Genomic DNA, 10,893 nt, shown 5'->3' on the forward strand with positions numbered 1-10,893 from the left:
AAAAAAAAAAATAGAAAAACACGCAATGCTATTTTTTCCCCCAGAAATATCAAGAGTTTGTCAGATGTACAAATTGCTCAGGTAGCCTGTGGGTATTGGCATTCCCATGCACTTTCAAGAGGTGAGGATGGTTTGTACCCACAAAATGCACATTTATTCATTCAGCTTATTTTATTTTCTAACATATTTAGACATTCTATGTTGTGTTTATTTCTTGTCATAGGGGGCCAAGTCTTCTCCTGGGGCCAGAATCGATACGGACAACTTGGGCTAGGAATGAATGGACAGAGCATTTCCGCGCCCCAGATGATTCAGTCTCTGCAGGGCATTCCTTTTGCTCAGATATCAGCAGGTGGTGCTCACAGCTTTGCTCTCACTCTCTCAGGAGCAGTGTTCGGTTGGGGGCGCAACAAGTTTGGTCAGCTGGGTCTCAATGACTGCAATGGTGGGTGGTCAAAACCCTAAACTACTACTACTCCTACTACTACTTATGAGCATTCAAGCCCTCAAGTCAGACTAACTGTCAGAAGGTCTGTTTCAGATCGTTTTTTCCCAGCCCTGCTGAAGTCCCTTAGATCACAGAGAGTGATTTACATCTCCTGTGGAGAAGATCACACAGCAGCACTCACCAAGTTAAGTTATAGCATTTTTGGTGATTTGATAAACCTGCAGTGGTATGTGTTGTGCTGTCTGTGAACATTTTGGCCTTGCCGTACTCTTGTTCTCGGTAGGAACAGGAACAAATTGTTTATGGTTTTTACAGGAAGGAGGTGTGTTCACATTTGGAGCAGGAGGATACGGACAACTTGGACACAACTCCACAAACCACGAAATCAACCCCAGGAAAGTGTTTGAGCTCATGGGAAATGTAGTCACGCAGATTTCATGTGGAAGGTAAAATTGATGATGTATATTTTTACCCATTTTATTTTAAACATGGAATTCATATACTTTTGTGTATTGACATCAATGTACATACTGTAATATTGAGTAATTAGTGTGAAAGGAAAATGGGTATAATTGAATTTCATTGAAATGACATAAAAGAACTAAACATTTTTCAAATCACTGTGCAATTAAAAGGCAGCACACCCTGGCGTTCACACCCTCCTGTGGAAAGATGGACTCGTTTGGGCTTGCTGGTAACGGGCAGCTTGGTATTCGCTCCACTTGCAACAGAAAAAGCCCTGCCACTATCAAAGGCCCCTGGGGGGCCTCCAAGGATACAGGTGAGACGCTGTAAATACAGCTGCATTGAGTATTTTCTGAGGAGTGAAAGGCAGATCGAAACAACAAAACTCACATCAGCAAAGAATTTACAGTCGGGGCCAAAAGTATTTGGACTGTGACGCAATTAAACATTTTTGCCTCTGTACACGACTCAAATGGGTTTGAAATGAGGCAGTTAATAAGTGGTTGATTGTAGTCTTTCAGCTTTAATTTAATGGATACAACAAAAACATGACATTATAATTATGGCCCTGACTGTATTATACTAACTAGCTTATAAAGCTCTTGTGACAGAAAAGTTTTATTTTACTCCTGGTTTGATTCACTAGACGACTTTCTTCGTCAGCCACTCATTTAGTTTATTCGCTCTGTTCAGGCAGATCATGTATTGTATTGTCAGCCCATGTCTGTAGACAGGTGAGACACAGACACTCAACCATATAGACTGGACAACAAAACAAGGATCCCAAAGCTGCACAAAGCTACAGGATTGGTTGTTGATTCTCAGTGGGATCTGTAGCTGTAGCAACACATTTCAATTCATGTTAATATCACAAATATGAAGGATCCTTAAGATGTTGTATTTCTACGCTCTCTCTTTGTCCATGCGATTAATCGCATGGATTTTTTGCAATTAATCGCATTGTTATGGCAAAGTTCAATAATGAATTCAAAAGTAGTGTATTGCGCACTTTTATTTTAAAAGTACTGCTGTATGAACAAAAGGGCAATAACATTTGGTTCACGAGATGCAGGTAGCATGTTTTATACTTAATGTGAATATAATTCATACTTTGTTGGAATCTTATTCTGAAAACCGGATGTTCGTCTGAAGAAACCGGATGTTGTCTCACGTTAATGTTTCCGCTAACTTTCAAAGTCCTTCGCTCGCTCCCGATCTGTGCCGTTTAAATGCGTTTACCGTGAATTTCAGCATATAGGTGCACTAAAATGTAAGTGTCTGCTGAGTTGACAACAGAGATCTGAGTGTCTGCTGACTTTACCGCAGCGATGTCCACTAGGCTGCAACAGCTGGTGCAGCTTCTCTTTATTTCTGCCCCCCGACCAGAAGCGGAAGTCGCCTTTTCTCTACGGCAACCCTGAAGGGACATCATATCTCTAATACAAAACGTGAACGTGAAAACGTAAACATGATAGTCTGACTATACATGATAGTCTGACTATAGGATGTTTGCTGGCTTTTATCCCACTGTTCTTGTCATCCTCTTGTTGTTATGTCTATGTATTGTCTCTTGTCTTTCTAAAAAAAAAAAATAATTATAATAAATTTTAAAAATGCGTTAACGCGCGACAAAATAATTGTCGGCGTTAATTAATGAATGCGTTAACGCGAAATTAACTTGAAATTAACTTGCCCAGCACTAATATATATATATATATATATATATATATATATATATATATGCGCGCAACTCTGTAACCATATATTTAGACATAGGTCATCCCAACCTCCTCATCTATCCATACATTTATTTCTTGCTCAACATTGCAGACTCTGAGCCGTGCTGTTATGTCAAGAGGATTCATGCCGGAGGAGACCAGAGCTTTGCTCATTATTGCACTTCCAATGTAAGTTCTCATGCAAACAAATCTTTTGGATACATTTCAAGAAGTGTGTCTCTTAACATGTGATAACAGTATTTCTCTGCCCCCGGATTTGATACTTGGGACTTTTTTCTTTTTTTGAACAACCATTCTAGGGAATATGTTGGTCTTGTAACTTCTACCCCCTTTTTTTTCGTAGAAACTCCAGAACATGGATGATGCGAGGATACAAGATCCCCACAGAAAGATTTGCACCTTGAATGAGGATATCATACACAAGTGGTGTAACTACTCACCAGGAAGACTCCCACTAGAAATCTCAAAGTAAGGTCCTCTCCTCACAAGAACCTGGGCTGACCACATGTCACCGTTACTTTAAGTTCATTGTAGATATGTTTTTACAAGTTGTCATGATTCTGTCAGTTATTTATGGAGATTTTCTTGTGAAAAGTTGTCACACTAACTTACTTTTCTTCTATGATTCCTTTAGTGAGATTGAGCTTGTGTTCTCCTCAGCGAGCTGCCTCAATGGATCCTTTCTGTCAATGAGGTAATCCCCTTTTTTTAGACAAAGTGCTTTTTCTACAGTCTGGTCTAAACGTCTTAATTATTATCAAATCCAATGCTTTTGTCTTCAAGTGTTTAATCTTTCTTATTCAGATACTATTTACAACTGATATACTGTATGTCTAAATTGAAAAAAGGTCCGTAGCACATGTTAGCAGCCTAGAAGCATCAGACCTACTCCCATGTTGGGCTGTGCTCATTTCATTTGAGTTGGTATGTGCTCGTCATTATCAATTTAGATGACGAAATATTGTGTCAAGATATCTCGATAAATAATTTCATTGAAAAATGATAAATGCTCATTGAAAGTGTGTTCTGACTTTGTGCTAGCCAGTTTGCTAACAGCTGGGAGATGGCTGCTGCCAGAGCCACGCTAAGTTACGAGGTCTTATGTACCCGATGTAATGCAGTCCAGTACGATAGTCCTGTGATTCATCCATTCTTATTTATATTATATGTATTATCTATCTTCTTAATTTACAGTGTTGATTCAACTCTATGGTTTGGTGTCCTCCTGTACGTTAACATTATGTTTCTAATATTCAGTCTCCCTCTTGTAAGTGAGTGGGGTATTTGACTTTTTGTACAGCTACCGATACCAATAGATCTGTCTCTCTTACACAGTCATCCAGATCACTACAGCACCAGCAGTAAATGTTCAGGGGTGGATGTGAACATGGCTCGCGTCCTGCTGCACAGAGTGATCCGACAAGATCACCATGAGATCACTCAGCAGGTCAGTGGTCTCTAGAAATATCCCGTTGTTGGTGCATCCGCGTCGCTGGTTTTCCACTAGTTTATTAATTGTACTAATATTGCACTGTACTGATACTTGCTGTAAACGTACATAACGGCATTCCACCTGCACTGGCCGAGTCGGATCAAGTCCGACTCGGCCATTAGCACCCTGCATCCCCTGAGTATGTCATCGTTGCACACCTGAACACTTTCATAAACAGTGTTTATGATAGAAGCATTGAGTCAGGACATTAATCAATTAGAGGTTATCACATTAATCATAAACTCTACAACCAGATTCCAACCAAAAGGACAAGATGGTTTACGTTTATTGTTCGAGTAGTATTGACCAATCACGTTTGAGCAGTATTTGGTTTAATGCAGGTAAACAATCCATGTGAAGATCAAAAGAGGCCGAAATGCAATCTGGGAACCCACTGGCTATTGTCTGACAGGGATTTTGCTTTTTATTGTTTTAAAATGAGCTTCTTGTAAAATAATACGGACGTACACGTTGTTTCTTAAATTCAAAACCAGTTGCCAATCGGACGCTGCACAAATAGCAGCGCACGGAAAAGGAAGTCTTGGCCCGGATATCTGCTGACTACACCAAAACACCAGAAAATGAGCCCCTTGCCCCCAGAGGCGTATCTGTCGTCAGACCGATAGCTAATGGGTTCCAAGATTGCATTAATCATAACGCACCTTTATGCTTTAATCTGTCTCCCTCAGATTGCTGCCAGTCTGGAAAAGAACCTAATACCCAAACTAAGCAACTCTCCTCCAGACATTGAAGCCCTGAGAGTCTACCTCACTCTTCCAGAATGCCCTCTCTTCGGGGACCGAAATAATTACGTGACCATCGCGATCCCGTTCGCCAAATCCCTCCTCAGTCTGAAAGAGGCTCCACTGAAGGTCCTAGGTAGGATGAAGAATGTGTTTTTATGCTTCATGCCACACATGATCCAACAATTTCTGCTAGTCATATTGTCTTCACAACATGTTTGTTCTTGTATTTGCGCCAGGAAACTGGTGGTCTACATTTGAGCCCCCAGTCTTCCAGCGGCTGGTTGAGTTGTACAAGGAAGTGGTGGTGTATCTGCTTCAGATGCACAAGATGGGCATTCCTTCGGTAGAGCAGAGAATTTTCACCTGTTTCCTGGACACGTCCCTCCGACTCCTGGAGATCCTGCACATGGTGAGAAATGACAAAAAAAATAAACGCATGGATCTGTGTTACAACAGCTGTCGCATTTACATCCTACAGTACCTGGAAGAAGTGTTGATTACAAACATTTGTCTGTGGTTTCAGGTGAGTGAGAGAGCAGGACACATCATTCAGTACGATAAATTCTACATCCATGAGTTGGATGACCTGATAGACATCAGGAATGACTACGTCACATGGATTCAGAGGCAGATGTACCCATTGGTGAGTCTACTGCTGATGTCACCTAATTACATTCGTCTGTGTTTAGGCATTTGTATGAACCATTTGTTCCTGCCCCCTTTATCCCCAGGGTCATGATGGTGTGGTGACTCTCTGCAGGTATCCCTTTGTGTTTGATGCCCAAGCAAAGACCACACTGCTACAGACTGATGCTGTCATACAGATGCAGGTAATAAGGAGCTGAATCCACTGCACTGTTGAATCTTTGAAAAGTATAAATGTTTTTCAATCATGCACCATCCCCTTGTTATATCGATAGATGGCAGTGGACCAGGCACAGATGCAAAACTTCAGTTCGATGTTCCTGCCAGCGGTTGAGTCTGTCAACCCGTGCCTCATCCTCATCGTTCGGAGAGAAAATATTGTTGGAGACACCATGGAAGTCCTCAGGAAGTCAAAGAATGTTGACTACAAGAAACCACTCAAGGTAAAAGCTGCTATAATCGAGATTGTCCATTAACAGTGGAGCAAATGATTGAAGTGTATGTGAAAGGTGTTGCTCATAGTGACGAACCCGTAGAAAATTGCTCTGTAGTTTCCCTCAGTGCTTCAGCGTCTTTCAGCTTGTTGTTTTGGTTTGGTATGATGGCAGCAGGCAGCTGTTTCCAGTGAAAAAGCAAGCTCTAAAACCCATTGTACACGACCCGCCCAGCACCATCCAGCAAACAGAGAAAGTTAGCAACTAGCTGGTGAACATAGTGGAGCATTTAACTGGGAGTTGGTGGAGGATTGGGCTACCAAAAGGTACTGCTGTTGCTCTAATGTTTGGGACATTCATGGCAGGTGATCTTCGTGGGAGAAGAGGCAGTCGATGCAGGAGGCGTGAGAAAGGAGTTCTTCCTCCTGATAATGAAAGAGCTGCTGGATCCAAAATACGGGATGTTTCGTTACCACGAGGACTCCAGGCTCATCTGGTTTTCAAACAAGGTACTTCCTGTATTAATAACCTTTGTATGCTCATGCAGCCGAAATATCCCTAGCTGTATTAAAGTGCGTGTGTGATAGTAGAGACACTGAAGTAGTTCTCGTATTATAAATTGGTACATTCCAAATCCTGTTTACAGTCGTTACGCTTGTTGTTTTGTTAGTACTTGATAATATGCATTTGCTATTACATTTAGTAGCTAAATAATTGGAGGGACGCACAACGTATAGGCATAGTTTTTTTTTTAATGCATACCTATTTTTGTTTACCTGTATATAACTGAATGTATGAGACACATTGAGTATGCCCTCTAACAAAAGGTGTGACGATCCTTTACAGACCTTTGAGGACATTGACTTGTTCAACCTCATCGGGGTGATCTGTGGTCTGGCCATCTACAATCTCACGATAGTGGAACTCAACTTCCCCGTGGCCCTGTACAAGAAGCTCCTGAAGAGGAAGCCAACACTAGATGACCTGAAAGAGCTAATGCCAGATGTGGGAAGGTCAGATCAAGGAACAGTCATCTGAGGTTCCCATTTAACATGTTTTAAGAATGTCAGTTTACCATGGTAACTTATTAACTGAATCCAATGTTGCAATTATATTACCACACAGAGTGTTGATTGAAAGAGTTCACCTAATGTCTGTTTAAGAAAATACTGTAAAATGTGTCTATTTCTGTGTCCTCATAAACTAGGAGTCTGCAGCACTTACTGGACTACACAGAGGACGACCTAGATGAAACCTTCTGCTTGAACTTCACAGTAAGATGATTGACGAACAGCAGTCTCGTCACGTGTAACATAAATAGTTGTGATTTCCGAACACTGCCTACATTTTCAGATCACAGAGGAGAACTATGGTGCCACGGAGGTCTTGGAACTAGTACGGAACGGCGAAGACATCACGGTCAATAAATCAAACAGGTACAATTGTCTCGATTGTCCTGATAACCTGTAGCAGATATTTTATTATTTGCATTACTTTCTGTTTTAGAAATCTAGCCATATTGTTGTTATGCCACTTTATTTTACATGTAACGTTCCCCCCCCTGTAGGCAGGACTTTGTCTACGCATACGTAGACTATTTGTTCAACACATCAGTGGCCCCGTTGTTTGAGTGCTTCTACGCTGGCTTCCACAAGGTGTGCGGTGGAAAAGTTCTAGAGCTGTTCCAGCCAAATGAACTGCAAGCCATGGTCATTGGCAACACCAACTATGACTGGACGGAGCTCGAAAAGGTCTTGTTTCATATTATCATAACTCATTTTGTGGACTTTGTAATGTAATCTTTTGAAAGTGGATAATTTGATGAATTTGAAACATACATTGAGTATTACAAAACTGGTCAGTTGTTATTTTAAATAGTTACAATAACTTGTATCTCACCCTTCAGAGTACTGAATACAAAGGGGAGTACTGGGCGGACCATCCCACCATCAGGCTCTTCTGGGAGGTGTTCCACGGTCTTCCTTTAGAGAAGAAAAAGCAATTTCTCTGTAAGTGCTGCCCACCATTTATCGAAAATATCACAGAAGCTGCGGTTTTGGCAACCTGAGTTTACTCATGTGTTTTGTTGGAAACTAATCCACCTTAATAATGCAATTTTAAAATGATTATTCAAGTGTATTTCGGTTGTCTTGTACTGTGAAATACAGCTGGAAATGTGAACCGTCTCTTGCCTCAACAGTGTTCCTCACAGGAAGTGACCGCATACCCATTTTGGGCATGAAAAGCCTGAAGCTGGTGATCCAGCCCACCAGGGGAGGGGAGCAATACTTACCTGTGGCCCACACCTGCTTCAACCTGCTGGACCTACCCAAGTACAGGAGTCTGGAAACACTCCGTGAGAAGCTTCTACAGGCTATAGATCACAATCAAGGCTTTAATCTTGCCTGATGGAACACAGAAATGCCTATAACTCCATGTCCAGACTGTTGAGGGCGACCGCATTCCCAAATGTTTTCATTTTTCGGAGCCTGAATTCTGCTGTAAGAATTGGACACTGGGTGGAAAGAGGAGGCCGCATGGCACTAAAACTGATTAAGAGTCTGATGTCTAGACTGTCGCAGGTAATCTTGACTTTGATTTCCCAGCTTCTTTTTTTTTTCCCCCCATGCTGTCACAGTATTTGATGCTCTATTCCAAGTCGATTGACATTTGATATTGCTCTTGTAGATATATTCTTGTTTGGAATATGATGAGTATGATAAGGCAAACTACTGGTATAGAGAGTACAGGGTATGCATACAGCAACACTTAACACCTGTAAAATAGAATGGCATGCAGTAGCACTACCTTTCTGAAGCTTATCATGTAATGCAATAGTGAGATGTTTCCATCATGTCTATTGTGGCCTCAAAATGACCAGATTTTAAATCAACACTTCTCTGACCGGGTCTCAATAAAAATGGAACATTTTAAGCTCCACTGCGGTAGTAGTTGCTGCATGGCTACTGCAGTGAGTCATGTATTTTACAGGAGATTATGATGTTGTGTCCGTCCCCTGTGTATTACACGTTTGAACCCAGACAATGTACACTAACTCCCTTTATGTTTGACATAAGTTCTGTTGTGACATTTGATTGAGAGCAGTGTGAACCGTTTGCTTTTAGATCCTGAGTGGATTTTCTTGGCTGTCAGCCTTAAACGATCCACAAATAAAAACAAAGTACAGCCACTGAAAGACATGCGAGTTACTTTGGGGATAAAATACTGTCTTGTTGTTGAAGTTATTTTTAAGTATAGTCTCCTGGATTACAGGTGTATTGCAACATTATAGCTTTGGGAATTCTGGCTAAAAATGTATTAACATGATCACTGATATTTAAGTATTTCCAGCGTTCCATTGAATGACATGTCAATGAGATTAGTACTAAAAGTAGTCCAGTTTAGCTTAAATAATTGAATTCGCCCTTTGTCACAGCACCATGGATAAGTTCCCCGATTTAAAAACCTGACAACAGATTTGTATCACTACAGTTCAGTTCAAGTTTACATTTTAATGATAAATGACACGCATACATTGCAGTATATGGCCATGAAGGAGGCAAATATGGACGTCTGTGTTGTCCTGTTTGTATCTGTGTATGTTTGTACAGCGCTTGCGTTGAATTTAGTTTCAATGGGGCAACTCATGGTGGACCAGTTTATAGTGGGAACCACAGGAAGGACAGCGCTGAGCATCTCCCTCATGGAGCCAGAACCACACAATAGCTGTGTTGTCTTCCTCACCTGCAGAGAATTACATCACGGATCACCTGGTTTGTAATGTACACATTGCATTCATACAGATCACTGGACTTTGTCTTTAATGTACATCACTTACAAAGACAGCCCACCAGTCTCTTGGTTCCAATGCATGGCACAATGTGAGGCTCCGCCTTTGTGCCAGCATACTCCTTGGGCTTCAGCATACTGTAGGGATCCTGTATTGTGAATTTAAAGAAAATTAGTACATTTTAAGATTTAAGCACAGTACACTTGTGTGTAAGGTAGCCAACCTTTCCCCGTTTGAGGGCCTGCAGAGCACGTCGCTCTAGTCCAGTCGCCTGTTCTTCATCGGTTGGTACTCCTGACAAATAAAACATACATGGGATGGGTTAACATCAAACTACAGTTGGGCTGTATGTCTAACGTTACTTGAAAGTCAGTAAAACTGCACGTCGGCACTCTCTCGCCACCCACACCAGCCTGTGCCCCTGTCCCATATCAGGATACTGGCATCTGACCAGAAAGGGTGTGTCTATCAAAGGCCTGTCCTCGAGTTAAAGTCCAAATGACCTTCATTGTTTGATTCAAACGCAGTAGTCACATTAGGGCGGAACATATAGTGACATAGCAGTCCCACTGCACATACAGTGACCACAAATACATTTCATTGCTGCGAATAAATTGTGTTGAAATTCAACGTCATTTTCTTCTCTACATTATAAATCAGCAGTGACAGCGAGCTGCCGTCCTACTATATACTGTATATATATGTATATATATATATATATATATATATATATATATATATATATATCTTAATGTCGTCAGTAATAAACAGACTCCTACCTTTAGCTGTGGCCATAGCGCGGTGTAACGGTCGAGCCACCACATTGCTCCTCAGCTGCACTGTTGTTGTACAGACTCGGAGAAGTACACGTCCCGCCATTCTTGACACACTGCAGGTGGACTGACCTGAAGCAACAGTCGCATGGACTGAAATGACCCCGACGACCGTCTGAGTGACAGATAGTCGGACCAATAGGAGCAGCAAATATGGCTGTGCTAACCAATGAAATTGACCCTTCGATAAGCCCCGCTCCGCGAACGCATACTGACCAATCATAGCTCAGCATCGGCCTGCTCTGAATAGGGTCCTACCAGCGGCTCAGACGAGCAATGTTTGGACGGGACGAGTATATAC

The 10,893-nt window shown here is 41.6% G+C and overlaps 2 protein-coding genes across 3 annotated transcripts in view; one reads left to right on the forward strand and one right to left on the reverse strand.

The window, feature by feature from the left end:
- herc4 (HECT and RLD domain containing E3 ubiquitin protein ligase 4) overlaps positions 1–9,192 on the forward strand; it is a 10,853-nt gene extending 1,661 nt beyond the window's left edge. The window contains exons 4-24 of one of the 2 annotated variants that reach the window (XM_031879020.1): positions 45–121; positions 224–445; positions 542–633; positions 764–894; positions 1,084–1,229; positions 2,744–2,820; positions 2,996–3,120; positions 3,287–3,346; positions 3,988–4,099; positions 4,834–5,023; positions 5,127–5,299; positions 5,414–5,533; positions 5,622–5,720; positions 5,811–5,978; positions 6,335–6,478; positions 6,816–6,982; positions 7,177–7,243; positions 7,323–7,405; positions 7,537–7,720; positions 7,876–7,978; positions 8,170–9,192. In XM_031879020.1, coding sequence (XP_031734880.1) covers positions 45–121; positions 224–445; positions 542–633; positions 764–894; positions 1,084–1,229; positions 2,744–2,820; positions 2,996–3,120; positions 3,287–3,346; positions 3,988–4,099; positions 4,834–5,023; positions 5,127–5,299; positions 5,414–5,533; positions 5,622–5,720; positions 5,811–5,978; positions 6,335–6,478; positions 6,816–6,982; positions 7,177–7,243; positions 7,323–7,405; positions 7,537–7,720; positions 7,876–7,978; positions 8,170–8,378 — 2,749 coding nt within the window. In that variant the 3' untranslated portion in view covers positions 8,379–9,192. Of the gene's footprint in view, positions 1–44; positions 122–223; positions 446–541; positions 634–763; positions 895–1,083; positions 1,230–2,743; positions 2,821–2,995; positions 3,121–3,286; positions 3,347–3,987; positions 4,100–4,833; positions 5,024–5,126; positions 5,300–5,413; positions 5,534–5,621; positions 5,721–5,810; positions 5,979–6,334; positions 6,479–6,815; positions 7,035–7,176; positions 7,244–7,322; positions 7,406–7,536; positions 7,721–7,875; positions 7,979–8,169 lie in introns of those variants that run through there. The other variant, XM_031879028.1, reaches the window with a different exon arrangement.
- A 314-nt stretch (positions 9,193–9,506) lies between these two features.
- cox5b2 (cytochrome c oxidase subunit 5B2) lies at positions 9,507–10,692 on the reverse strand. The gene is made up of 4 exons (XM_031879040.1): positions 10,539–10,692; positions 9,983–10,053; positions 9,808–9,907; positions 9,507–9,713 (listed from the first exon to the last, which is right to left on the reverse strand). The coding sequence occupies exons 1-4, from the start codon at positions 10,636–10,638 to the stop codon at positions 9,601–9,603; spliced, it is 384 nt and encodes a 127-aa protein (XP_031734900.1). The 5' UTR covers positions 10,639–10,692; the 3' UTR covers positions 9,507–9,600.
- Between the last annotated feature and the right edge of the window lie 201 nt (positions 10,693–10,893).

The sequence above is a fragment of the Anarrhichthys ocellatus genome, unplaced genomic scaffold (genome assembly GCF_004355925.1).
Source record: "Anarrhichthys ocellatus isolate YVR2014 unplaced genomic scaffold, GSC_Weel_1.0 scaffold3, whole genome shotgun sequence".
Lineage (NCBI taxonomy): Eukaryota > Metazoa > Chordata > Actinopteri > Perciformes > Anarhichadidae > Anarrhichthys > Anarrhichthys ocellatus.

Excerpts from the sequence above, each read along its gene's own strand:
- cox5b2 (XM_031879040.1), bottom strand. The coding sequence starts at position 10,638 with ATGGCGGGACGTGTACTTCTCCGAGTCTGTACAACAACAGTGCAGCTG. Across the intron at positions 10,054-10,538 it reads CGCTATGGCCACAGCTAAAG|GAGTACCAACCGATGAAGAA; the intron begins GTAGGAGTCTGT and ends TTTATTTGTCAG. Across the intron at positions 9,714-9,807 it reads GAGACTGGTGGGCTGTCTTT|GTGAGGAAGACAACACAGCT; the intron begins GTAAGTGATGTA and ends AATTCTCTGCAG.